The sequence below is a fragment of the Oncorhynchus mykiss genome, chromosome 8 (genome assembly GCF_057628025.1).
Source record: "Oncorhynchus mykiss isolate SJ-2025 chromosome 8, ASM5762802v1, whole genome shotgun sequence".
Classification (NCBI taxonomy): Eukaryota; Metazoa; Chordata; class Actinopteri; order Salmoniformes; family Salmonidae; genus Oncorhynchus; species Oncorhynchus mykiss.
In genome coordinates, this window is record NC_143029.1 from 92,558,084 (window position 1) to 92,583,049 (window position 24,966).

Here is a 24,966-nt window from a genome sequence, read left to right on the forward strand (position 1 = left end):
GCTGGTCACCACTAAAAATACAGTGAAGACTGGTCACCACTAAAAATACAGTGAAGACTGGTCACCACTAAAAATACAGTGAAGACTGGTCACCACTAAAAACGTAACGAAGGCTGGTCACCACTAAAAACATAACAAAGGCTGGTCACCACTAAAAACATAACGAAGGCTGGTCACCACTAAAAACATAACAAAGGCTGGTCACCACTAAAAACATAACGAAGGCTGGTCACCACTAAAAACATAACGAAGGCTGGTCACCACTAAAAACATAACGAAGGCTGGTCACCACTAAAAATACAGTGAAGACTGGTCACCACTAAAAACATAACGAAGGCTGGTCACCACTAAAAACATAACGAAGGCTGGTCACCACTAAAAACATAACGAAGGCTGGTCACCACTAAAAACATAACGAAGGCTGGTCACCACTAAAATCATAACGAAGACTGGTCACCACTAAAAACCTAACAAAGGCTGGTCACCACTAAAAACATAACGAAGGCTGGTCACCACTAAAAACATAACGAAGGCTGGTCACCACTAAAAACATAACGAAGGCTGGTCACCACTAAAAATACAGTGAAGACTGGTCACCACTAAAAACATAACGAAGACTGGTCACCACTAAAAACCTAACGAAGGCTGGTCACCACTAAAAACATAACGAAGGCTGGTCACCACTAAAAACATAACGAAGGCTGGTCACCACTAAAAACATAACGAAGACTGGTCACCACTAAAAACATAACGAAGGCTGGTCACCACTAAAAACATAACGAAGGCTGGTCACCACTAAAAACATAACGAAGGCTGGTCACCACTAAAAACATAACGAAGACTGGTCACCACTAAAAACCTAACGAAGACTGGTCACCACTAAAAACATAACGAAGACTGGTCACCACTAAAAACATAACGAAGGCTGGTCACCACTAAAAATACAGTGAAGACTGGTCACCACTAAAAACCTAACGAAGGCTGGTCACCACTAAAAACATAACGAAGACTGGTCACCACTAAAAACATAACGAAGGCTGGTCACCACTAAAAACCTAACGAAGGCTGGTCACCACTAAAAACACGTGTAACGTAACGTAACGTAACGTAACGTACTTAACGTAACGTAACGTACTTAAGTAAAAGTACTTTGGGGTATATGTAGTTACTAATTATATTTTTGACAAATTTTACTTTTTCTTCATTTACATTCCTAAAGAAATTAATGTATGTTTTACTCCATACATTTTCCCTGGCACCCAAAAGTACTCGTTACGTTTTGAATGCTGAGCAGGACAGGAAAATGGTCCAATTCACACACTTATGAAGAGAACATCCCTGGTCATCCCTACTGCCTCTGATCTGGTGGACTCACTAAACAGAGAACATCCCTGGTCATCCCTACTGCCTCTGATCTGGAGGACTCACTAAACAGAGAACATCCCTGGTCATTCGTTCTGCCTCTGATCTGTCTGACTCACTAAACATTGAACATCCCTGGTCATCCCTACTGCCTCTGATCTGGTGGACTCACTAAACAGAGAACATCCCTGGTCATCCCTACTGCCTCTGATCTGGTGGACCCACTAAACAGAGAACATCCCTGGTCATCCCTACTGGCTCTGATCTGGAGGACTCACTAAACAGAGAACATCCCTGGTCATCCCTACTGCCTCTGATCTTGTGGACTCACTAAACAGAGAACATCCCTGGTCAGTCCTACTGTCTCTGATCTTGTGGACTCACTAAATACAAATGCTTAATTTGTGGGCCTCCCGAAAGTGGCGCGGCGGTTTAAGGCACCGCATCACAGTGCTAGAGGTGTCACAACAAACCCGGGTTCGATCCCGGGCTGTTTCCCAACCGACCGTGATTGGGAGTACCATAGGGCGGCGGGTGTTAAGAAGCATGGTTTGGCGGGTCATGTTTCGGAGGACGCATGCCTCAACCTTAGCCTCAACCGAGCCCTTTGGGGAGTTGCAGCGATGGGACAAGATCAAAATTGGGTAGAAAAAGGAGGTAAACTACAACAACAAAAAATCGTGGCATTTGGATTGTTTAATATAAAGAATGTGAAATGATTTATAGTTGTACTTTTACTTTTGATAACTAAGTATATTTTAACAATTACATTTACTTTCGATACTTCCGTTTTTTTTAAACCAAATACTTTTTTTGACTTTTACTCAAGTAGTATTTTACTGGGTGACTTTTACTCAAGTAGTATTTTACTGGGGGACTTTTACTCAAGTAGTATTTTACTGGGTGACTTTTACTTTTACTTGAGTCATTTTCTATTAAGGTATCATTACTTTTACTCAAGTATACAAATTTAGTACTTTTTCCACCACTGGCAAAAACACAACAAAGGCTGGTCACCATCCTATGCTAGTTTATGCTGTTTTTTTTCAGCAGGGAAGTCAATGGTATCACCTGTCAATGATTTATGATTGAAATGGTTTCGCTCTCCAGATCCGTCTAACCTTGTCAGATATCCAGACACAATGCATCCCTGAGTACCACCGGAGGCGCTCAGGAAGATCAGATCACAATGCTTCTTTTAATTGTCTACACATGTCTAAAAATGTGGGCACAATCACAATGTGGACAAGAACAGGACAAAGGACGCATGTTAGAACCAGGTATAAATGGGGCTTTAGAGTCCGAGTCAGAGTTTCCTCTCGTGGCTCTCTTGGTTGGCATCGGCAGCTTCGTGAGTCAGGCTCTGTGTGTGTGATGAGATGACAACAGCCCACTTAACAGAAGCAGCACACACTCACACAAACTGTCTCCCTCTGTCTCGGATTTTCCCCTGGAAACAAGTCGGTGTGTGCGTTTGTGTTTAAGTGTGCATGAGTGTGTTTCGGAGTGTGTTTCAGAGTGTGTTTCGAACATGGGTGTGTTTCAGAGTGTGTTTCAGAGTGTGTTTCGAACATGGGTGTGTTTCAGAGTGTGTTTCGAACATGGGTGTGTTTCAGAGTGTGTTTCAGAGTGTGTTTCGAACATGGGTGTGTTTCAGAGTGTGTTTCGAACATGGGTGTGTTTCAGAGTGTGTTTCGAACATGGGTGTGTTTCAGAGTGTGTTTCGAAACATGGGTGTGTTTCAGAGTGTGTTTCGAACATCGGTGTGTTTCAGAGTGTGTTTCGAACATCGGTGTGTTTCAGAGTGTGTTTCAGAGTGTGTTTCGGAGTGTGTTTCGAACATGGGTGTGTTTCAGAGTGTGTTTCGAAACATGGGTGTGTTTCAGAGTGTGTTTCGAAACATGGGTGTGTTTCAGAGTGTGTTTCGAACATCGGTGTGTTTCAGAGTGTGTTTCGAACATGGGTGTGTTTCAGAGTGTGTTTCGAAACATGGGTGTGTTTCAGTGTGTTTCGACCATGGGTGTGTTTCAGAGTGTTTCGACCATGGGTGTGTTTCAGTGTGTTTCGAACATGGGTGTGTTTCAGTGTGTTTCGAAACATGGGTGTGTTTCAGAGTGTTTCGAAACATGGGTGTGTTTCAGAGTGTTTCGACCATGGGTGTGTTTCAGTGTGTTTCGAACATGGGTGTGTTTCAGAGTGTTTCGAACATGGGTGTGTTTCAGAGTGTTTCGAACATGGGTTTGTTTCAGTGTGTTTCGAACATGGGTGTGTTTCAGTGTGTTTCGAACATGGGTGTGTTTCAGAGTGTTTCGAACATGGGTTTGTTTCAGTGTGTTTCGAACATGGGTGTGTTTCAGTGTGTTTCGAAACATGGGTGTGTTTCAGAGTGTTTCGAAACATGGGTGTGTTTCAGTGTGTTTCGAACATGGGTGTGTTTCAGTGTGTTTCGAAACATGGGTGTGTTTCAGAGTGTTTCGAACATGGGTTTGTTTCAGTGTGTTTCGAACATGGGTGTGTTTCAGTGTGTTTCGAAACATGGGTGTGTTTCAGAGTGTTTCGAAACATGGGTGTGTTTCAGTGTGTTTCGAACATGGGTGTGTTTCAGAGTGTGTTTCACAACATGGGTGTGTTTCAGAGTGTGTTTCGAAACATGGGTGTGTTTCAGAGTGTGTTTCAGTGTGTTTCGAAACATTGGTGTGTTTCAGTGTGTTTCAGAGTGAGTTGTGGGCTAGATGCTAAGTGTTGAACAGTGTGTGTATGTGCGGTTTGGGCATCACCTGCTCCTCACAGCCCACCAGCATGTCCCAGGACTCATAGTGTCCTTTCTCCTGACGGTAGAAATGTATGGCCTTGAGGAACGCCTGACACTCACAGGAAGACCTCCTCAGAGAATCTGGAGTGAGGGAGGGAGGGAGGGAGGGAGGGAGGGAGGGAGGGAGAGAGAGAGAGAGAGAGAGAGAGAGAGAGAGAGAGAGAGAGAGAGAGAGAATGAGAGAGAGAGAGAGAGAGAGAGAGAGAGAGAGAATGTGGAAGTGAGCAGTGTAATATTTCTCTATGGGATAACTGGTCTGTCTTAAATACTGAAAGAATTGAGTAATGCATCTGAGACAAATGCAAGATATTTTAAGCACTTCCCTTTTTGTCACTGTGAAATGTAAATGTGAAACTGGAGAAAAATAAAATAGTGTCAGAGAGAGAGAAGAAAAGAGAGCATGAGCTCGGAATGGGATGTTTGTGTTCTATTTCTGCGCTACATAGTCACTGCATCCTCTGGACATCTATTTTATAAAGTTGCTATTGACTAGTTGGTATTGAGGCAGAGCTAAAAGAGATGCTGCGCTGTTGACGGTTGCTGCTTTGGTTGGTGCTCTGCAGAAGTTGCTAAACGCTAGCCTAACCACTAACTGACAGGCTGGCTCTAGGTTTCTCCCTCACAGGAAGCTAATGTGTGCTGAGGAGTATTATTAGGTTGTTACCAAGACAACCGAAGAATAACAATAGTACAACACTGCAGGCTAGCAGGTTGATCATGAACTGGTTTAGAGAGGTTTAGTATAGAGGTTTAGTATAGAGGTATAGTATAGAGGTTTAGTATAGAGGTTTAGTATAGAGGTTTAGTATAGAGGTTTAATATGGAGGTTTAGTATTGAGGTTTAATATGGAGGTTTAATATGGAGGTTTAGTATAGAGGTTTAATATAGAGGTTTAGTATAGAGGTATAGTATAGAGGTTTAGTATAGAGGTTTAGTATAGAGGTTTAGTATAGAGGTTTAGTATAGAGGTTTAGTATAGAGGTTTAGTATAGAGGTTTAATATGGAGGTTTAGTATACAGGTTTAGTATAGAGGTTTAGTATAGAGGTTTAGTATAGAGGTTTAATATAGAGGTTTAGTATTGAGGTTTAATATGGAGGTTTAGTATTGAGATTTAATATGGAGGTTTAGTATAGAGGTTTAGTATAGAGGTTTAATATGGAGGTTTAATATGGAGGTTTAGTATGGAGGTTTAGTATAGAGTTTTAATATGGAGGTTTAATATCTAGGTTTAGTATAGAGGCTTAATATATAGGTTTAGTATAGAGGTTTAATATGGAGGTTTAGTATAGAGGTTTAATATAGAGGTTTAGTATAGAGGTTTAGTATAGAGGTTTAGTATAGAGGTTTAGTATAGAGATTTAAAATATAGGTTTAATATGGAGGTTTAGTATAGAGGTTTAATATAGAGGTTTAGTATAGAGGTTTAGTATAGAGGTTTAGTATAGAGGTTTAGTATAGAGGTTTAGTATAGAGGTTTAGTATAGAGGTTTAGTATAGAGGTTTAATATGGAGGTTTAGTATAGAGGTTTAATATGGAGGTTTAGTATAGAGGTTTAGTATAGAGATTTAAAATATAGGTTTAATATGGAGGTTTAGTATAGAGGTTTAATATAGAGGTTTAGTATAGAGGTTTAGTATAGAGGTTTAATATGGAGGTTTAGTATAGAGGTTTAGTATAGAGATTTAAAATATAGGTTTAATATGGAGGTTTAGTATAGAGGTTTAATATAGAGGTTTAGTATAGAGGTTTAGTATAGAGGTTTAGTATAGAGGTTTAATATGGAGGTTTAGTATAGAGGTTTAATATGGAGGTTTAGTATAGAGGTTTAGTATAGAGATTTAAAATATAGGTTTAATATGGAGGTTTAGTATAGAGGTTTAATATAGAGGTTTAGTATAGAGGTTTAGTATAGAGGTTTAATATGGAGGTTTAGTATAGAGGTTTAATATGGAGGTTTAATATGGAGGTTTAATATGGAGGTTTAGTATAGAGGTTTAATATGGAGGTTTAATATCTAGGTTTAGTATAGAGGTTTAATATGGAGGTTTAGTATAGAGGTTTAATATGGAGGTTTAGTATGGAGGTTTAATATAGAGGTTTAATATAGAGGTTCAATATAGAGGTTTAGTATAGAGGTTTAGTATGGAGGTTTAGTATAGAGGTTTAATATGGAGGTTCAATATAGAGGTTTAATATGGAGGTTTAGTATGGATGTTTAATATAGAGGTTTAGTATAGAGGTTTAATATAGAGGTTTAATATCAAGGTTTAATATAGAGGTTTAGTATAGAGGTTTAATATGGAGGTTTAATATGGAGGTTTAGTATAGAGGTTTAATATGGAGGTTTAATATGGAGGTTTAGTATAGAGGTTTAGTATAGAGGTTTAATATAGAGGTTTAGTATAGAGGTTTAATATAGAGGTTTAGTATAGAGGTTTAATATAGAGGTTTAATATCAAGGTTTAATATAGAGGTTTAATATAGAAGTTTAATATGGAGGTTTAATATGGAGGTTTAATATGGAGGTTTAGTATAGAGGTTTAGTATAGAGGTTTAATATGGAGGTTTAATATGGAGGTTTAGTATAGAGGTTTAATATGGAGGTTTAATATGGAGGTTTAATATAGAGGTTTAATATAGAGGTTTAGTATAGAGGTTTAATATGGAGGTTTAATATGGAGGTTTAGTATAGAGGTTTAATATGGAGGTTTAATATGGAGGTTTAGTATAGAGGTTTAGTATAGAGGTTTAATATGGAGGTTTAATATGGAGGTTTAATATGGAGGTTTAGTATAGAGGTTTAATATGGAGGTTTAATATGGAGGTTTAGTATAGAGGTTTAATATGGAGGTTTAATATGGAGGTTTAATATGGAGGTTTAATATGGAGGTTTAGTATAGAGGTTTAGTATAGAGGTTTAATATGGAGGTTTAGTATGAACATTCTTGTTAAAATATGAAATTAAAAAGGCACTCGGACTGCTTTATCTCTTAACTGATAATTAAATGTTGACTACCGACACAATTAAATTACTTTCTGAAAAAAGCAGTGGGCAAAGGATATTTTGTTTTTGCCAACATTACACATTGTCTCAAGGGTTAGGGTCAGGGGTCAGAACCCCAGGTGTAGAGTTAGGGTCAGGGGTCAGAACCCCAGGTGTAGAGTTAGGGTCAGGGGTCAGAACCCCAGGTGTAGAGTTAGGGTCAGGGGTCAGAACCCCAGGTGTAGAGTTAGGGTCAGGGGTCAGAACCCCAGGTGTAGAGTTAGGGTCAGGGGTCAGAACCCCAGATGTAGAGTTAGGGTCAGGGGTCAGAACCCCAGGTGTAGAGTTAGGGTTAGGGTCAGGGGTCAGAACCCCAGGAGTAGAGTTAGGGTTGGGGTCAGGGGTCAGAACCCCAGGTGTAGAGTTAGGGTCAGGGGTCAGAACCCCAGGTGTAGAGTTAGGGTCAGGGGTCAGAACCCCAGGTGTAGAGTTAGGGTCAGGGGTCAGAACCCCAGGTGTAGAGTTAGGGTCAGGGGTCAGAACCCCAGGTGTAGAGTTAGGGTTAGGGTCAGGGGTCAGAACCCCAGGAGTATGTTAGGGTTGGGGTCAGGGGTCAGAACCCCAGGTGTAGAGTTAGGGTTAGGGGTCAGGGGTCAGAACCCCAGGTGTAGAGTTAGGGTTAGGGGTCAGAGTCAGAACCCCAGGTGTAGAGTTAGGGTTAGGGGTCAGAGTAAGAACCCCAGGTGTAGAGTTAGGGTTAGGGTCAGGGGTCAGAACCCCAAGTGTAGAGTTAGGGTTAGGGGTCAGAGTCAGAACCCCAGGTGTAGAGTTAGGGTTAGGGTCAGGGGTCAGAGTCAGAACCCCAGGTGTAGAGTTAGGGTTAGGGTCAGGGGTCAGAACCCCAGGTGTAGAGTTAGGGTCAGTGGTCAGAACCCCAGGTGTAGAGTTAGGGTTAGGGGTCAGAGTCAGAACCCCAGGTGTAGGTTTAGGGTTAGGGTCAGGGGTCAGAACCCCAGGTGTAGAGTTAAGGTTAGGGTTAGGGATCAGAACCCCAGGTGTAGAGTTAGGGTTAGGGGTCAGAGTCAGAACCCCAGGTGTAGAGTTAGGGTTAGGGTCAGGGGTCAGAACCCCAGGTGTAGAGTTAGGGTTAGGGGTCAGAGTCAGAACCCCAGGTGTAGAGTTAGGGTTAGGGTCAGAACCCCAGGTGTAGAGTTAGGGTCAGGGGTCAGAACCCCAGGTGTAGAGTTAGGGTTAGGGTCAGAACCCCAGGTGTAGAGTTAGGGTTAGGGATCAGAACCCCAGGTGTAGAGTTAGGGATAGGGGTCAGATCCCCATGTGTAGGGTTAGGGTTAGGTTCAGTGGTCAGAGTCAGAACCCCAGGTGTAGGGTTAGGGTCAGGGGTCAGAGTCAGAACCCCAGGTGTAGGTTTAGGGTTAGGGTCAGGGGTCAGAACCCCAGGTGTAGAGTTAGGGTTAGGGGTCAGAGTCAGAACCCCAGGTGTAGAGTTAGGGTTAGGGGTCAGAACCCCAGGTGTAGGGTTAGGGTTAGGGTCAGGGGTCAGAGTCAGAACCCCAGGTGTAGGGTTAGGGTCAGAGTCAGAAGCCAAGGTGTAGGGTTAGGGTTAGTGTTAGGGTTAGGGGTCAGAGTCATAAGCCCAGGTGTAGGGTTAGGGTCAGAGTCAGAAGCCCAGGTGTAGGGTTAGGGTCAGAGTCATAAGCCCAGGTGTAGGGTTAGGGTCAGAGTCAGAAGCCCAGGTGTAGGGTTAGGGTCAGAGTCAGAAGCCCAGGTGTAGGGTTAGGGTTAGTGTTAGGGTTAAGGGTCAGAGTCAGAACCCCAGGTGTAGCGTACCGTGGTTCTGGTGCCTGATGCAGCCCGTGAGGATGGAGAGGAAGGTCGCTCGTCGGTCCTCCTGGGGGAAGCTAAAGTACACGTCACGTCTGTAGGGCAGTCTGAGGTAGACAGGGAACTGACCGGAAGGTACCACTACCATGGGGGGAGATGTCTCCTCCTTCAAACCTATAGTACAACACACAGACACAGGATTAGGGGTCAGGGGTCAGGGCAGTCTGAGGTAGACAGGGAACTGACCAGAAGGTACCACTACCATGGGGGGAGATGTCTCCTCCTTCAAACCTATAGTACAACACACAGACACAGGATTAGGGGTCAGGGGTCAGGGCAGTCTGAGGTAGACAGGGAACTGACCAGAAGGTACCACTACCATGGGGGGAGATGTCTCCTCCTTCAAACCTATAGTACAACACACAGACATGCATAAACATACAATTAACTGATTGATTGAAAGGCTGAATTTTCCCCTGTCTCCCAGTCTCCGTGTTGCCAGTTCAACAGTTGCCTCTGTGTTTCAAGACTGTGATGTATCTCTTTAGGGGTTGACCAGACACTCACATTTAGGGTCAGGGAAGGCCTTGTCCACCAGCGCTGTGTACTTCTCCTCTGATGTCAGAACTACGCCCCCTGTTGGCAGGAGTCTCTGTCTGGCCGGAACACCTTTACTGAAGCTCTGTGGAGGGGCAAATACAACAACCAATTTACCAAACATCAGAGTAATGTGACTGACTATGTGTTAGCCCGCTGAGCTAAAGCCAAGGCATTACCTTAGAAAGCTAACACAACTATGTAGGTCTCAGGTGAGGTAATCCATCACCCAGCCTGGGGTTTATTCTCCGTTACATAGGGTCATGGTAAGTCATGTAAGGTCGGTTGTATGTTGGTATGGTGTTGGTTTACCTCCTGGTTGTCATGACACTCCAGGCTGTGATTGGCTCTCATCACAACAAACCTCTCCTTCCACTTTCCGGTGTCGTCATAGTGCAGAACACTGTCCTGATACAAAACTTCCTCTGGCCTAAGGGGCTCCTACAGGACAGATGCAGAAGGAGTGGCGAGTGAGGAGTGAGGAGTGAGTAGTGTGTGTGTGTGTGTGTGTGTGTGTGTGTGTGTGTGTGTGTGTGTGTGTGTGTGTGTGTGTGTGTGTGTGTGTGTGTGTGTGTGTGTGTGTGTGTGTGTGTGTGTGTGTGTGTGTGTGTGTGATAAAACAATACAAAATATATTCATATGTCACCAAATAATTGATAAATAAACTGTTTTGCAATGAAGGTCTGTGCAGTGTCTGGGCACTGTCTGAGCACTGTCTGGGCACTGTCTGAGCACTGTCTGAGCACTGTCTGAGCACTGTCTGAGCACTGTCTGGGCACTGTCTGAGCACTGTCTGAGCACTGTCTGGGCACTGTCTGAGCACTGTCTGGGCACTGTCTGGGCACTGTCTGGGCACTGTCTGAGCACTGTCTGAGCACTGTCTGGGCACTGTCTGAGCACTGTCTGAGCACTGTCTGGGCACTGTCTGAGCACTGTCTGAGCACTGTCTGGGCACTGTCTGAGCACTGTCTGAGCACTGTCTGAGCACTGTCTGAGCACTGTCTGGGCACTGTCTGAGCACTGTCTGGGCACTGTCTGGGCACTGTCTGGGCACTGTCTGAGCACTGTCTGAGCACTGTCTGGGCACTGTCTGAGCACTGTCTGAGCACTGTCTGGGCACTGTCTGAGCACTGTCTGGGCACTGTCTGAGCACTGTCTGGGCACTGTCTGAGCACTGTCTGAGCACTGTCTGAGCACTGTCTGGGCACTGTCTGGGCACTGTCTTAGCATTGTCTGGGCACTGTCTGGGCACTGTCTGGGCTAGCACCATGGTATAGCCGGAGGACAGCTCGCTTTCATTTTCCTCTGGCTACATTGACTTCGTCTTCCTCCAACCAATCACAGCTTTTGCAGTATGAACTGACATGTTGTCCATACAATCTTAGAATTAGGATCAGATAACGAACCGAGTGAGTTGTATTGTGATTGTGCCACAGAGCATCATGGGGGTTCTATGTGTTGAGAGGCTTGGTGACATTGTTGGATAGAGGTTATGAGTGAAGAGTGATAGTTGAGATTTTTGGAATATTATAGAATTTAAATTATTATTTTTTAATTACAGGAGACGGAGGAGGTATATTATAAATTGTTTTCTTGGTTTTAGAATTACATTTTTGTGTCCAGTTAGTGCAATTTATTTCAAATTTGCCTTGCTAACTTCAGTAGCTAGCTAGCTACCAGCACGAGTGTGCAGTTTTCTCCTCCAGAATGGTTTATTTTTTATTTAACCTTTATTTAAGGGCAGAGAAAGCTTGTTGGACACAAAGAAAGCTCTGTTGTAGAGCATTTAACACAAAATCCAGGGAGCGGCCAGCTGAGTATAAGACTGTATCATCTGCATATAAATGGATGAGAGAGCTTCCTACTGCCTGAGCTATGTTGTTGATGTAAATTGAGAAGAGCGTGGGGCCTAGGATCGAGCCTTGGGGTACACCCTTAGTGACAGGCAGTGGCTGAGAGAGCAGATTTTCTGACTTTATACACTGCACTCTTTGAGAGAGGTAGTTAGCAAACCAGGCCAAAGAGCCCTCAGAGACACCAATACTCCTTAGCCGGCCCACAAGAATGGAATGGTCTACCCTATCAAAAGCTGTGGCCAAGTCAATAAAATAGCAGCACAACATTGCTTATAATCAAGGGCAATGGTGACATCATTGAGGACCGTTAAGGTTGCAGTGACACATCCATAACCTGAGCGGAAACCAGAAGTTTTTTCCAACACTTTTTATAAACAGGGCAAAATAGAAATAGACCTATAACAGTTAGGATCAGCTTGATCTCCCCCTTTAAATAAAGGATGAACTGTGGCTGCCTTCCAAGCAATAGGAACCTCCCCAGAAAGGAGAGACAGGTCAAAAAGGTCAGAGATAGGCGTGGCGATGTAGGGGCAGCAACCTTAAAGAAGAAAGGGTTTAAACCCCTAGTCATTGGCGACTCCATTACCCGCAGTATTAGACTTAAAATGAATCATCCAGCGATCATTCATTGTTTACCAGGTGGCAAGGCTACCGACGTTAATGCTAATCTGAAGATGGTGCTGGCTAAAGCTAAAACTGGCGAGTGTAGAGAGTATAGGGATTTTGTTATCCACATCGGCACCAACGATGTTAGGATGAAACAGTCAGAGGTTACCAAGCGCAACATAGCTGCAGCGTGTAAATCAGCTAGAAAGATGTGTCGGCATCGAGTAATTGTCTCTTGCCCCCTCCCAGTTAGGGGGAGTGATGAGCTCTACAGCAGAGTCTCACAACTCAATTGCTGGTTGAAAACTGTTTTCTGCCCCTCCCAAAATATAGAATTGTAGATAATTGGTTCTCTTTCTGGGACTCACCCACAAACAGGACCAAGCCTGGCCTGTTGAGGAGTGACGGACACCATCCTAGCTGGAGGGGTGCTCTCATCTTATCTACCAACATAGACAGGGCTCTAACTCCCCTAGCTCCACAATGAAATAGGGTGCAGGCCAGGCAGCAGGCTGTTAGCCAGCTTCTAGTCATGAAATCTATGCAGCCTACTCAATCACATTTTATATCTACTGTTTACAGGCCTCCTGGGCCGTATACAGAGTTCCTCACTGAGTTCCCTGACTTCCTGTCGGACCTTGTAGTCATGGCAGATAATATTCAAATTTTTGGTGACTTTAATATTCACATGGAAAAGTCCACAGACCCACTCCAAAAGGCTTTCGCAGCCATCATCGACTCAGTGGGTTTTGTCCAACATGTCTCTGGACCTACTTACTGCCACAGTCATACTCTGGACCTAGTTTTGTCCCGTGGAATAAATGTTGTGGATCTTAATGTTTTTTTGTCATAATTATGGACTATCGAAACACCATTTTATTATGTTTGCATTCGCAACAAATAATCTGCTCAGACCCCAACCAAGGATCATCAAAAGCCATGCTATAAATTCTCGGACAACCCAAAGATTCCTAGATGCCCTTCCAGACTCCCTCCGCCTACCCAAGGACGTCAGAGTACAAAAAAAAAGCTATGCTTGTCGTCACTTCTAGGTTAGACTACTACAATGCTCTACTTTCCGGCTACCCGGATAAAGCACTAAATAAACTTCAGTTAGTGCTAAACACGGCTGCTAGAACCTTGACTAGAACCAAAACATTTGATCATATTACTCCAGTGCTAGCCTCTCTACACTGGCTTCCTGTTAAGGCTAGGGCTGATTTACTGCTAACCTACAAAGCATTACATGGGCTTGCTCCTACCTATCTTTCCGATTTGGTCCTGCCGTACATACCTGCCGTACATACCTACACGTACGCTACGGTCACAAGACGCAGGGCTTTCTCCTATAGAGCTCCATTTTTATGGAATGGTCTGCCTATCCATGTGAGAGACGCATACTTGGTCTCGATGTTTAAGTCTATATTGAAGACTCATCTCTTCAGAAGGTCCTATGATTGAGTGTAGTCTGGCCCAGGAGTGTGAAGGTGAACGGAAAGGCACTGGAGCAACGAACAGCCCTTGCTGTCTCTGCCTGGCCAGTTCCCCTCTCTCCACTGGGATTCTCTGCCTCAACCTTATTACAGGGGCTGAGTCACTGGCTTACTGGTGCTCTTCCATGCCGTACCTAGGAGGGGTGCGTCACTTGAGTGGGTTGGTTTTGTGCCGTGGGGGAGATCTTTATGGGCTATACTCCCCCTTGTCTCAGGATGGTAAGTTTGTGGTTGAAGATATCCCTCTAGTGGTGTGGGAGCTGTGCTTTGGCAAAGTGGGTGCGAAGTGGGTGCGTTTATATCCTGCCTGTTTGACCCTCTCCTGTTTGACCCTGTCCTGTCCGGGTATCATCAGATGGGGCCACAGTGTCACCTGACCCCTCCTGTCTCAGCCTCCAGTATTTATGCTGCAATAGTTTATGTGTCGGGGGGCTAGGGTCAGTCTGTTATATCTGGAGTATTTATCCTGTCTTATCCAGTGTTCTGTGTGAATTGAAGTATGCTCTCTCTAATTCTCTCTTCTTTCTTTCTTTCTTTCTTTCTTTCTTTCTTTCTTTCTTTCTTTCTTTCTTTCTTTCTCTCTCTCGGAGGACCTGAGCCCTAGGACCATGCCTCAGGACTACCTGGCCAGATGACTCCTTGCTGTCCCCAGTCCACCTGGCCGTGCTGCTGCTCCAGTTTCAACCGTTCTGCCTGCGGCTATGGAACCCTGACCTGTTCACCGGACGTGCTACCTGTCCCAGACCTGCTGTTTTCAACTCTCTAGAGACAGCAGGAGCAGTAGAGATACTCTGAATGATCGGCTATAAAAAGCCAACTGAAATTTACTCCGGGGGTGCTGACTTGCTGCACCCTCGACAACCACTGTGATTATTATTATTTGACCATGCTGGTCATCTATGATCATTTGAACATCTTGGCTGTGTTCTGTTATAATCTCCACCTGGCACAGCCAGAAGAGGACTGGCCACCCCTCAGAGCCTGGTTCCTTTCTAGGTTTCTTCCTAGTTTATTTTCTTTCTAGGGAGTTTTTCCTAGCCACCGTGCTTCTACACCTACATTGCTTGCAGTTTGGGGTCTTAGGCTGGGTTTCTGTACAGCACTTTATTTCTATGGTATAGTGGACGCTTGCGTCCCACTTGGGAAAAAAACAGGGAAAATGCAGCGCGGCAAATTCAAATAATTATATAAAATCAAACATTCATTAAATCACACATATATGAACTCAATTAAAGCTACACATGTTGTGAATCCAGCCAACATGTCAGATTTTTAAAAGCTTTTTGGCGAAAGCATTAAGAAGCTATTATCTGATGATAGCACAATGTCAATAAAGAGGGTAGCATATTTCAAACCTGCAGGCGCTACACAAAGCTGAAATAAAATATAAAACATGCATTACCTTTGACAAGCTTCTTTTGTTGGCACTCCAATATGTCCCATAAACATCACAATTGGTCCTTTTGTTCGATTAATTCCGTCCATGTATACCCAAAATGTCAATTTATAAAGCCCGTTTGATCCAGAAAAAAACAGCTTACAAAAACACAACGTCACTACAAAACATTTCAAAAGTTGCCTATAAACTTTGCCAAAATATTTCAAACTTTTGTAATACAAATTTGGGTATTTTTAATTAAACGTTAATAGTCGATCAAATTGTAGACGGGGCTATCTGTATTCAATACAGCAAGTAAAGAAACCATGCTCCTTTTCACATCTTGCGCAACTCTCAATAGTGTAACGTTGTTCCAGGATGTGCTTCTTCTTCGTTGCACAAATGAATAACCTCAACCAAATTCCAAAGATTAGTGACATCCAGTGGAAGTGGTAGGAACTGAAAAATGGTTCCAATCAAATATCCCTTGGCAAAGACAACTGAGGGAGCAGTCAGAGGCAAAAAGAAAAAAAAATCTGAACAGTTAGTCCTCGGGTTTTTGCCTGCTACATAAGTTCTGTTATACTCACAGACATGATTCAAACAGTTTTAGAAACTTCAGAGTGTTTTCTATCCACATCTACTAATAATATGCATATATTATATTCCTGGCATGAGTAGCAGGAAGTTGAAATCGGGCACGCTATTTATCCAAAAGTGAAAATGCTGCCCCCTATACCTTAAAAGGTTAATGTAAGAAGGGCTTTATACAGTTGAAGTCGGATGTTTACATACACATTAGCCAAATACATTTCATCTAAGTAAAAGTTCCCTGTCTTAGGTCAGTTAGGATCACCACTTTATTTTAAGAATGTAAAATGTCAGAATAATAGTAGAGGAATTATTATCAGCTTTTATTTATTTCATCACATTCCCAGTGGGTCAGAAGTTTACATACACTCAATTAGTATTTGGTAGCATTGCCTTTAAATTGTTTAACTTGGGTCAAACGTGTTGGGTAGCATTCCACAAGCTTCCCACAATAAGTTGGGTGAATTTTGTTCCATTCCTCCTGACAGAGCTGGTGTAACTGAGTCAGGTTTGTAGGCCTCCTTGCTCACACATGCTTTTTTAGTTCTGCCCACACATTTTCTATGGGATTGAGGCCAGGGCTTTGTGATGGCCACTCCAATACCTTGACTTTGTTGTCCGTAAGCCATATTGCCATAACATTGGAAGTATGCTTGGGGTCAATATCCATTTGGAAGACCCATTTGCGACCAAGCTTTAACTTCCTGACTGATGTCTTGAGATGTTGCTTCAATATATCCATACAATTTTCCTCCTCATGATGCCATCTATTTTGTGAAGTGCACCAGTCCCTCCTGCAGCAAAGCACCACCACAACATGATGCTGCCACCCCCGTGCTTCACGGTTGGGATGGTGCTCTTCGGCTTGCAAACCTCCCCTTTTTCCTCCAAACATAACGGTGGTCATGATGGTCAAACAGTTCTATTATCGTTCTGTCACGAACGTCGTAGTGAGGAGACCAAAGTGAATACATCCTCATATCACACCCTGACCAAACAAAATATAAAAACAAACAACGCAAATATGTCCTACCCTCTGTTTAAGGAGCTGAGTGTGTGTCTCTTTGTGTTGCTCCACCTCCTCCTGCAGCTGAGAGAAGAAGGCCACAAAGTACTGCTGCCTGTAGTGGGGACTGAAGTTCTTCAGCTCGGACTCCGCACGACCTGCACACACACACACACACACACACACACACACACACACACACACACACACACACACACACACACACACACACACACACACACACACACACACACTGGTCAGAACCAGATCTGTGTCATTGAAGACATTAAAGGTCAGTAGCTCACAACAAGACAATGCCATTCAGCGGTGAACCATCTTTCTCACATCCTCCAAGTAAACCACATCACAGAGCGACAGGTAACGGACAAAATGAAGGAAACACCAACATCAATGGGGGGCGTTGGGCCACCACCAATCAGAACAGGTTCAATGGAGGGCGTTGGGCCTCCACCAATCAGAACAGGTTCAATGGGGGGAGTTGGGCCACCACCAATCAGAACAGGTTCAATCGGGGGCGTTGGGCCACCACCAATCAGAACAGGTTCAATGGGGGGCGTTGGTATAGACCAGGTATAGATTCTACAAGTGTCTGGAACTCGATTGCAGGAATGCGACACCATTCTATAGATTCTACAAGTGTCTGGGACTCGATTGGAGGAATGCGACACCATTCTATAGAATCTACAAGTGTCTGGAACTCAATTGGAGGGATGCGACAACATTCTATAGATTCTACAGGTGTCTGGAACTCGATTGGAGGAATGCGACACCATTCTATAGATTCTACAAGTGTCTGGAACTCGATTGGAGGAATGCGACACCATTCTATAGAATCTACAAGTGTCTGAAACTCGATTGGAGGAATGCGACACCATTCTTCCATGAGAAATTCCATCAGTTGGTGTTTTTTTGGTGGAAACCGCCGTCTCAGGCGTCGCTCCAGAATCTCCCGTTAGTTTTTAACTGGGTTGAGATATTGGTGACTGAGACGGCCAGGGTTTATGGGATGTTAATTGCTAAATTAACTCAGGAACCTCACCTGTGTGGAAGCACCTGATTTCAATATTCTTTGTATCCCTCATTTACCTCAGTGTTGCCATTATCTTGTCAGTTAACCGTATGTCAATTCACATCTTATTTCAACATCCCAACCACAATACAACATAATCTCACTTCAACATCCCAACCACAATACAACATAATCTCTAATTTTGGAATATAGTGTAATGTTTACAGTTCACTTTTGTTATTATCTAGTTCACTTGCTTGGGCAATGTTAACATATGTTTTCCATGCCAATGAAGAGAGAGAGAGAGAGAGAGAGGCTTCATGTGATGTATTATAATGTGATCTAGCTTCCGTTTGGTTCTTAAAAGGTTTCTGTTTCAAGACGTAATGAATACACCCCAGCGGTGTGATATATTGTGTTATATATTGTGTTATATATTGTGTTATATATTGTGTTATATATTGTGTTATATATTGTGTGATATATTGTGTTATATATTGTGTTATATATTGTGTTATATATTGTGTTATATATTGTGTTATATATTGTGTGATATATTGTGTGATATATTGTGTTATATATTGTGTTATATATTGTGTTATATATTGTGTGATATATTGTGTTATATATTGTGTGATATATTGTGTTATATATTGTGTTATATATTGTGTTATATATTGTGTTATATATTGTGTTATATATTGTGTGATATATTGTGTGATATATTGTGTTATATATTGTGTTATATATTGTGTTATATATTGTGTTATATATTGTGTTATATATTGTGTGATATATTGTGTTATATATTGTGTTATATATTGTGTTATATATTGTGTTATATATTGTGTGATATATTGTGTTATATATTGTGTTATAAATTGTGTTATATATTGTGTGATATATTGTGTTATATATTGTGTTATATATTGTGTGATATATTGTGTTATATATTGTGTTATATATTGTGTTATATATTGTGTGATATATTGTGTTATATATTGTGTTATATATTGTGTTATATATTGTGTGATATATTGTGTTATATATTGTGTTATATATTGTGTTATATATTGTGTTATATATTGCATAAATGATAGAAATACAGTATATTGCCCATTATGTTGTTGAGAAATAGCTCTGTTAATTGTATTATTCTCCTGTCTGTGTGTGGAAATACATCTGTTGATCCTTCTATCTGAATAGTTATTGACACACATCAGTCAGGGTACTATAGAGTAGGTTCTCTCTATCCACACGCTAGTCATAACATTATCATATTATCTCTTTTGGGTACTATAGAGTTGGTTATCTCTATCCACATGCTAGTCATAACATTATCATATTATCTCTTTTGGGTACTGTAGAGTAGGTTCTCTCTATCCACACACTAGTCATAACATTATCATATTATCTCTTTTGGGTACTATAGAGTTGGTTATCTCTATCCACATGCTAGTCATAACATTATCACATTATCTCTTTTGGGTACTATAGAGTAGGTTCTCTCTATCCACACGCTAGTCATAACATTATCATATTATCTCTTTTGGGTACTAGAGAGTAGGTTCTCTCTATCCACACGCTAGTCATAACATTATCATATTATCTCTTTTGGGTACTGTAGAGTAGGTTCTCTCTATCCACACGCTAGTCATAACATTATCATATTATCTCTTTTGGGTACTATAGAGTAGGTTCTCTCTATCCACACACTAGTCATAACATTATCATATTATCTCTTTTGGGTACTATAGAGTAGGTTATCTCTATCCACACGCTAGTCATAACATTATCATATTATCTCTTTTGGGTACTATAGAGTAGGTTCTCTCTATCCACACACTAGTCATAACATTATCATATTATCTCTTTTGGGTACTATAGAGTAGGTTCTCTCTATCCACACGCTAGTCATAACATTATCATATTATCTCTTTTGGGTACTAGAGAGTAGGTTCTCTCTATCCACACGCTAGTCATAACATTATCATATTATCTCTTTTGGGTACTGTAGAGTAGGTTCTCTCTATCCACACGCTAGTCATAACATTATCATATTATCTCTTTTGGGTACTATAGAGTAGGTTCTCTCTATCCACACACTAGTCATAACATTATCATATTATCTCTTTTGGGTACTATAGAGTAGGTTATCTCTATCCACACGCTAGTCATAACATTATCATATTATCTCTTTTGGGTACTAGAGAGTAGGTTCTCTCTATCCACACGCTAGTCATAACATTATCATATTATCTCTTTTGGGTACTGTAGAGTAGGTTATCTCTATCCACACGCTAGTCATAACATTATCATATTATCTCTTTTGGGTACTGTAGAGTAGGTTCTCTCTATCCACACACTAGTCATAACATTATCATATTATCTCTTTTGGGTACTATAGAGTAGGTTATCTCTATCCACACGCTAGTCATAACATTATCATATTATCTCTTTTGGGTACTATAGAGTAGGTTCTCTCTATCCACACACTAGTCATAACATTATCTGTCTATGTAGTTTTTACATACAGTACACTCCATGACATAAAATATGTGGACACCTGCTCCTCGAACATCTCATTAATATGGACTTGGTTCCCCCCTTGCTGCTATAACAGCCTCCACTCTTCTAGGAAGGCTTTCTACTAGATGTTGGAACATTGCTGCTATAACAGCCTCCACTCTTCTGGGAAGGCTTTCCACTAGATGTTGGAACATTGCTGCAGGGATTTGCTTCCATTCAGCCACAAGCATTAATGAGGTCGGGCAGGGCCTCCCGGGTGGTGCAGTGGTTAAGGGCGCTGTACTGCAGCGCCAGCTGTGCCATCAGAGTCCCTGGGTTCGTGCCCAGGCTCTGTCGTAACCGGCCGCGACCGGGAGGTCCGTGGGGCGACGCACAATTGGCCTAGCGTCGTCCGGGTTAGGGAGGGTTTGGTTGGTAGGGATGTCCTTGTCTCATCACGCACCAGCGACTCCTGTGGCGGGCCGGGCGCAGTGCGCGCTAGCCAAGGTTGCCAGGTGCACGGTGTAGCCTCCGACACATTGGTGCGGCTGGCTTCCGGGTTGGATGCGCGCTGTGTTAAGAAGCAGTGCGGCTGGTTGGGTTGTGTATCTCTCCCGAGCCCGTATGGGAGTTGTAGCGATGAGACAAGATAGTAGCTACTACAACAATTGGATACCACGAAATTGGGGAGAAAAAGGGGTACATTTTTTTTTTTTAAATGAGGTCGGGCACTGATTTTGGGCGATTGGGTCTGTCTCGCAGTCGGTGTTCCAATTAATCCCAAAGGTGTTCGATGGGGTTGAGGTCAGGCCTTTCTGCAGGCCAGTCAAGATCTTCCACACTGATCTCAACAAACCATTTCTGTATGGACCTCGTTTTGTGAACGGGGGTATTGTCATGCTGAAACAGGAAAGGGCTTCCCTGAACAGTTGCCACAAAGTTGGAAGTACAGAATCTTCTAGAATGTCATTGTATGCTGCAGCGTTAAGATTTCCCTTTACTAGAACTAAGGAGCGCGAACCATGAAAAACAGCCCCAGACCATTATTCCTCACCCACCAAACTTTATAGTTGGCACTATTCATCACTCCTGTATTCTACCCTCCTGTATTCTACCCTCCTGTATTCTGTCCTACTATATACTACCATCCTGTATTCTACCCACTTTATACTACCCTCCTGTATTCTGTCCTACTATATACGACCCTCCTGTATTCTGTCCTACTATATACTACCCTCCTGTATTCTGTCCTACTATATACTACCCTCCTGTATTCTGTCCTACTAGATACTACCCTCCTGTATTCTGTCCTACTATATACTACCCTCCTGTATTCTGTCCTACTATATACTACCCTCTTGTATTCTACCCACCTGTTTTCTACCCTCCTGTATTCTATCTTTCTGTATTCTGTCCTACTATATACTACCCTCCTGTATTCTGTCCTACTATATACTACCCTCTTGTATTCTGTCCACCTGTTTTCTACCCTCCTGTATTCTACCCTCCTGTATTCTGTCTTCCTGTATTCTATCTTCCTGTATTCTATCTTCCTGTATTCGTTCTTCCTGTATTCTATCTTCCTGTATTCTGTCCTACTATATACCACCCTCCTGTATTCTGTCCTACTATATACTACCCTCCTGTATTCTGTCCTACTAGATACTACCCTCCTGTATTCTGTCCTACTATATACTCCCCTCCTGTATTCTGTCTTCCTGTATTCTGTCCTACTATATACTACACTCCTGTATTCTGTCCTACTATATACTACCCTCCTGTATTCTGTCCACCTATATACTACCCTCCTGTATTCTGTCCACCTGTATTCTACCGTCCTGTATTCTACCTTCCTGTATTCTGTCCTACTCTATACTACCCTCCTGTATTATGTCCTACTATATACTACCCTCCTGTATTCTGTCCTACTAGATACTACCCTCCTGTATTCTGTCTTACTATATACTACCCTCCTGTATTCTGTTCTACTGTATTCTGTCCACCTGTATTCTACCCTCCTGTATTCTATCTTCCTGTATTCTGTCTTACTATATACGACCCTCCTGCATTCTACCCTCATCTATTCTACTCTCCTGTATTTTAACATCCTCTATTCCACCCTCCTGTATTCTACCCTCTTTTATTCTACCCTCCTGTATTCTACCCTCCTGCAATCTATCTACCCCTCATCTTTTCTCCATCTCCTGAATTCCACCCTCCTGTATTCCACCCTCCTGTATTTTATCTTACTGTATTAGGTCCTCCTGAATTCTACCCCTCCTGATTTCTACCCTCATGTATTATACCACTCATCTATTCTACCCTCCTGCATTCTACCCCTCATCTATTCTACCCTCCTGTATTCTACACTCCTGAATTCTACCCTCCTGAATTCTACCCTCCTGAATTCTACCCTCCTGTATTCTACCCCTCATCTATTCTACCCTCCTGTATTCCACCCTCCTGCATTCTACCCCTCATCTATTCTACACTCCTGTATTCTATCCTCCTGCATTCTACCCCTCATCTATTCTACGCTCCTGTATTCTACTCTCCTGCATTCTACCCTCCTGAATTCTACCCTCCTGTATTCTACCCCTCATCTATTCTACCCTCCTGTATTCCAGCCTCCTGCATTCTACCCCTCATCTATTCTACCCTCCTACATTCTACCCTCCTGAAATCTACCCTCCTGAATTCTACCATCCTGTATTCAATCCTCCTGTATTCTACCCTCATGTATTCTACCCCTCATCTATTCTACACTCCTGTATTCTACCCTCCTGCATTCTACCCCTCATCTACACTACCCTCCTGTATTCTACCCTCCTGCATTCTACCCTCCTGAATTCTACCCTCCTGTATTCTACCCCTCATCTATTCTACCCTCCTGTATTCTACCCTCCTGCATTCTACCCCTCATCTATACTACCCTCCTGTATTCCACCCTCCTGCATTCTACCCCTCATCTATTCTACCCTCCTACACTCTACCCTACTGCATTCTACCCTCCTGAATTCTACCCTCCTGTGTTCAATCCTCCTGTATTCTACCCTCCTGTATTCTACCCTCCTGAATTATTCCTTCCTGTATTCAATCCTCCTGTATTATACCCTTCTGCATTCTACCCCTCATATATCCTACCCTCCCATATTCTACCCCTCATCTATTCTACCCTCCTGAATTCTACCCTCCTGAATTCTACCCTCCTGTTTTCAATTCTCCTGCATTCTACCCTCATCTATGTTACCCTTCTGTATCCTGCACTCCTCTAACTATGTCCCTCCATGCAGACGTTATCTCCATCAGAACATCCTGTCATTATGTCCCATGGAAACACTCAGTGCAATTTGACCCAATTCAACGTATTAGCAGCTTTTTAAGGGCTTAGATATAGAGCAGGCAGATATGAAGTGGGAGTCTCTCTCTCCTAGTCTTATTAAGGTAGATATAGAGCAGGCAGATATGAAGTGGGAGTCTCTCTTTCCTAGTCTTATTAAGGTAGATATAGAGCAGGCAGATATGAAGTGGGAGTCTCTCTCTCCTAGTCTTATTAAGGTAGATATAGAGCAGGCAGATATGAAGTGGGAGTCTCTCTTTCCTAGTCCTATTAAGGCAGATATGAAGTGGGAGTCTCTCTCTCTCCTAGTCTTATTAAGGTAGATATAGAGCAGGCAGATATGAAGTGGGAGTCTCTCTTTCCTAGTCTTATTCAGGCAGATATGAAGTGGGAGTCTCTCTCTCTCCTAGTCTTATTAAGGTAGATATAGAGCAGGCAGATATGAAGTGGGAGTCTCTCTCTCCTAGTCTTATTAAGGTAGATATAGAGCAGGCAGATATGAAGTGGGAGTCTCTCTTTCCTAGTCTTATTAAGGTAGATATAGAGCAGGCAGATATGAAGTGGGAGTCTCTCTCTCCTAGTCTTATTAAGGTAGATATAGAGCAGGCAGATATGAAGTGGGAGTCTCTCTTTCCTAGTCCTATTAAGGCAGATATGAAGTGGGAGTCTCTCTCCTAGTCTTATTAAGGTAGATATAGAGCAGGCAGATATGAAGTGGGAGTCTCTCTCTCCTAGTCTTATTAAGGTAGATATAGAGCAGGCAGATATGAAGTGGGAGTCTCTCTCTCCTAGTCTTATTAAGGTAGATATAGAGCAGGTAGATATGAAGTGGGAGTCTCTCTCTCCTAGTCTTATTAAGGTAGATATAGAGCAGGCAGATATGAAGTGGGAGTCTCTCTCTCCTAGTCTTATTAAGGTAGATATAGAGCAGGTAGATATGAAGTGGGAGTCTCTCTCTCCTAGTCTTATTAAGGTAGATATAGAGCAGGCAGATATGAAGTGGGAGTCTCTCTCTCTCCTACTCTTATTAAGGTAGATATAGAGCAGGCAGATATGAAGTGGGAGTCTCTCTCTCTCCTAGTCTTATTAAGGTAGATATAGAGCAGGCAGATATGAAGTGGGAGTCTCTCTCTCTCCTAGTCTTATTAAGGTAGATATAGAGCAGGTAGATATGAAGTGGGAGTCTCTCTCTCCTAGTCTTATTAAGGTAGATATAGAGCAGGCAGATATGAAGTGGGAGTCTCTCTCTCCTAGTCTTATTAAGGTAGATATAGAGCAGGCAGATATGAAGTGGGAGTCTCTCTCTCCTAGTCTTATTAAGGTAGATATGAAGTGGGAGTCTCTCTCTCCTAGTCTTATTAAGGTAGATATAGAGCAGGCAGATATGAAGTGGGAGTCTCTCTCTCCTAGTCTTATTAAGGTAGATATGAAGTGGGAGTCTCTCTCTCCTAGTCTTATTAAGGTAGATATAGAGCAGGCAGATATGAAGTGGGAGTCTCTCTCTCCTAGTCTTATTAAGGTAGATATGAAGTGGGAGTCTCTCTCTCCTAGTCTTATT

General features: G+C 42.6%; 1 protein-coding gene across 2 annotated transcripts in view; it reads right to left on the minus strand.

Moving 5' to 3' along the window:
- The window catches only part of LOC110531063 (protein Niban 1), a 77,619-nt gene that overhangs the window by 21,107 nt on the left and 31,546 nt on the right, over positions 1-24,966 (minus strand). The window contains exons 2-6 of one of the 2 annotated variants that reach the window (XM_036986768.2): positions 16,558-16,688; positions 9,913-10,041; positions 9,571-9,685; positions 9,010-9,177; positions 4,140-4,255 (exon numbers count right to left, since the gene is read on the minus strand). In XM_036986768.2, the coding sequence (XP_036842663.2) occupies positions 4,140-4,255; positions 9,010-9,177; positions 9,571-9,685; positions 9,913-10,041; positions 16,558-16,688 (659 nt within the window). Of the gene's footprint in view, positions 1-4,139; positions 4,256-9,009; positions 9,178-9,570; positions 9,686-9,912; positions 10,042-14,957; positions 15,094-16,557; positions 16,689-24,966 lie in introns of those variants that run through there. The other variant, XM_090183003.1, reaches the window with a different exon arrangement.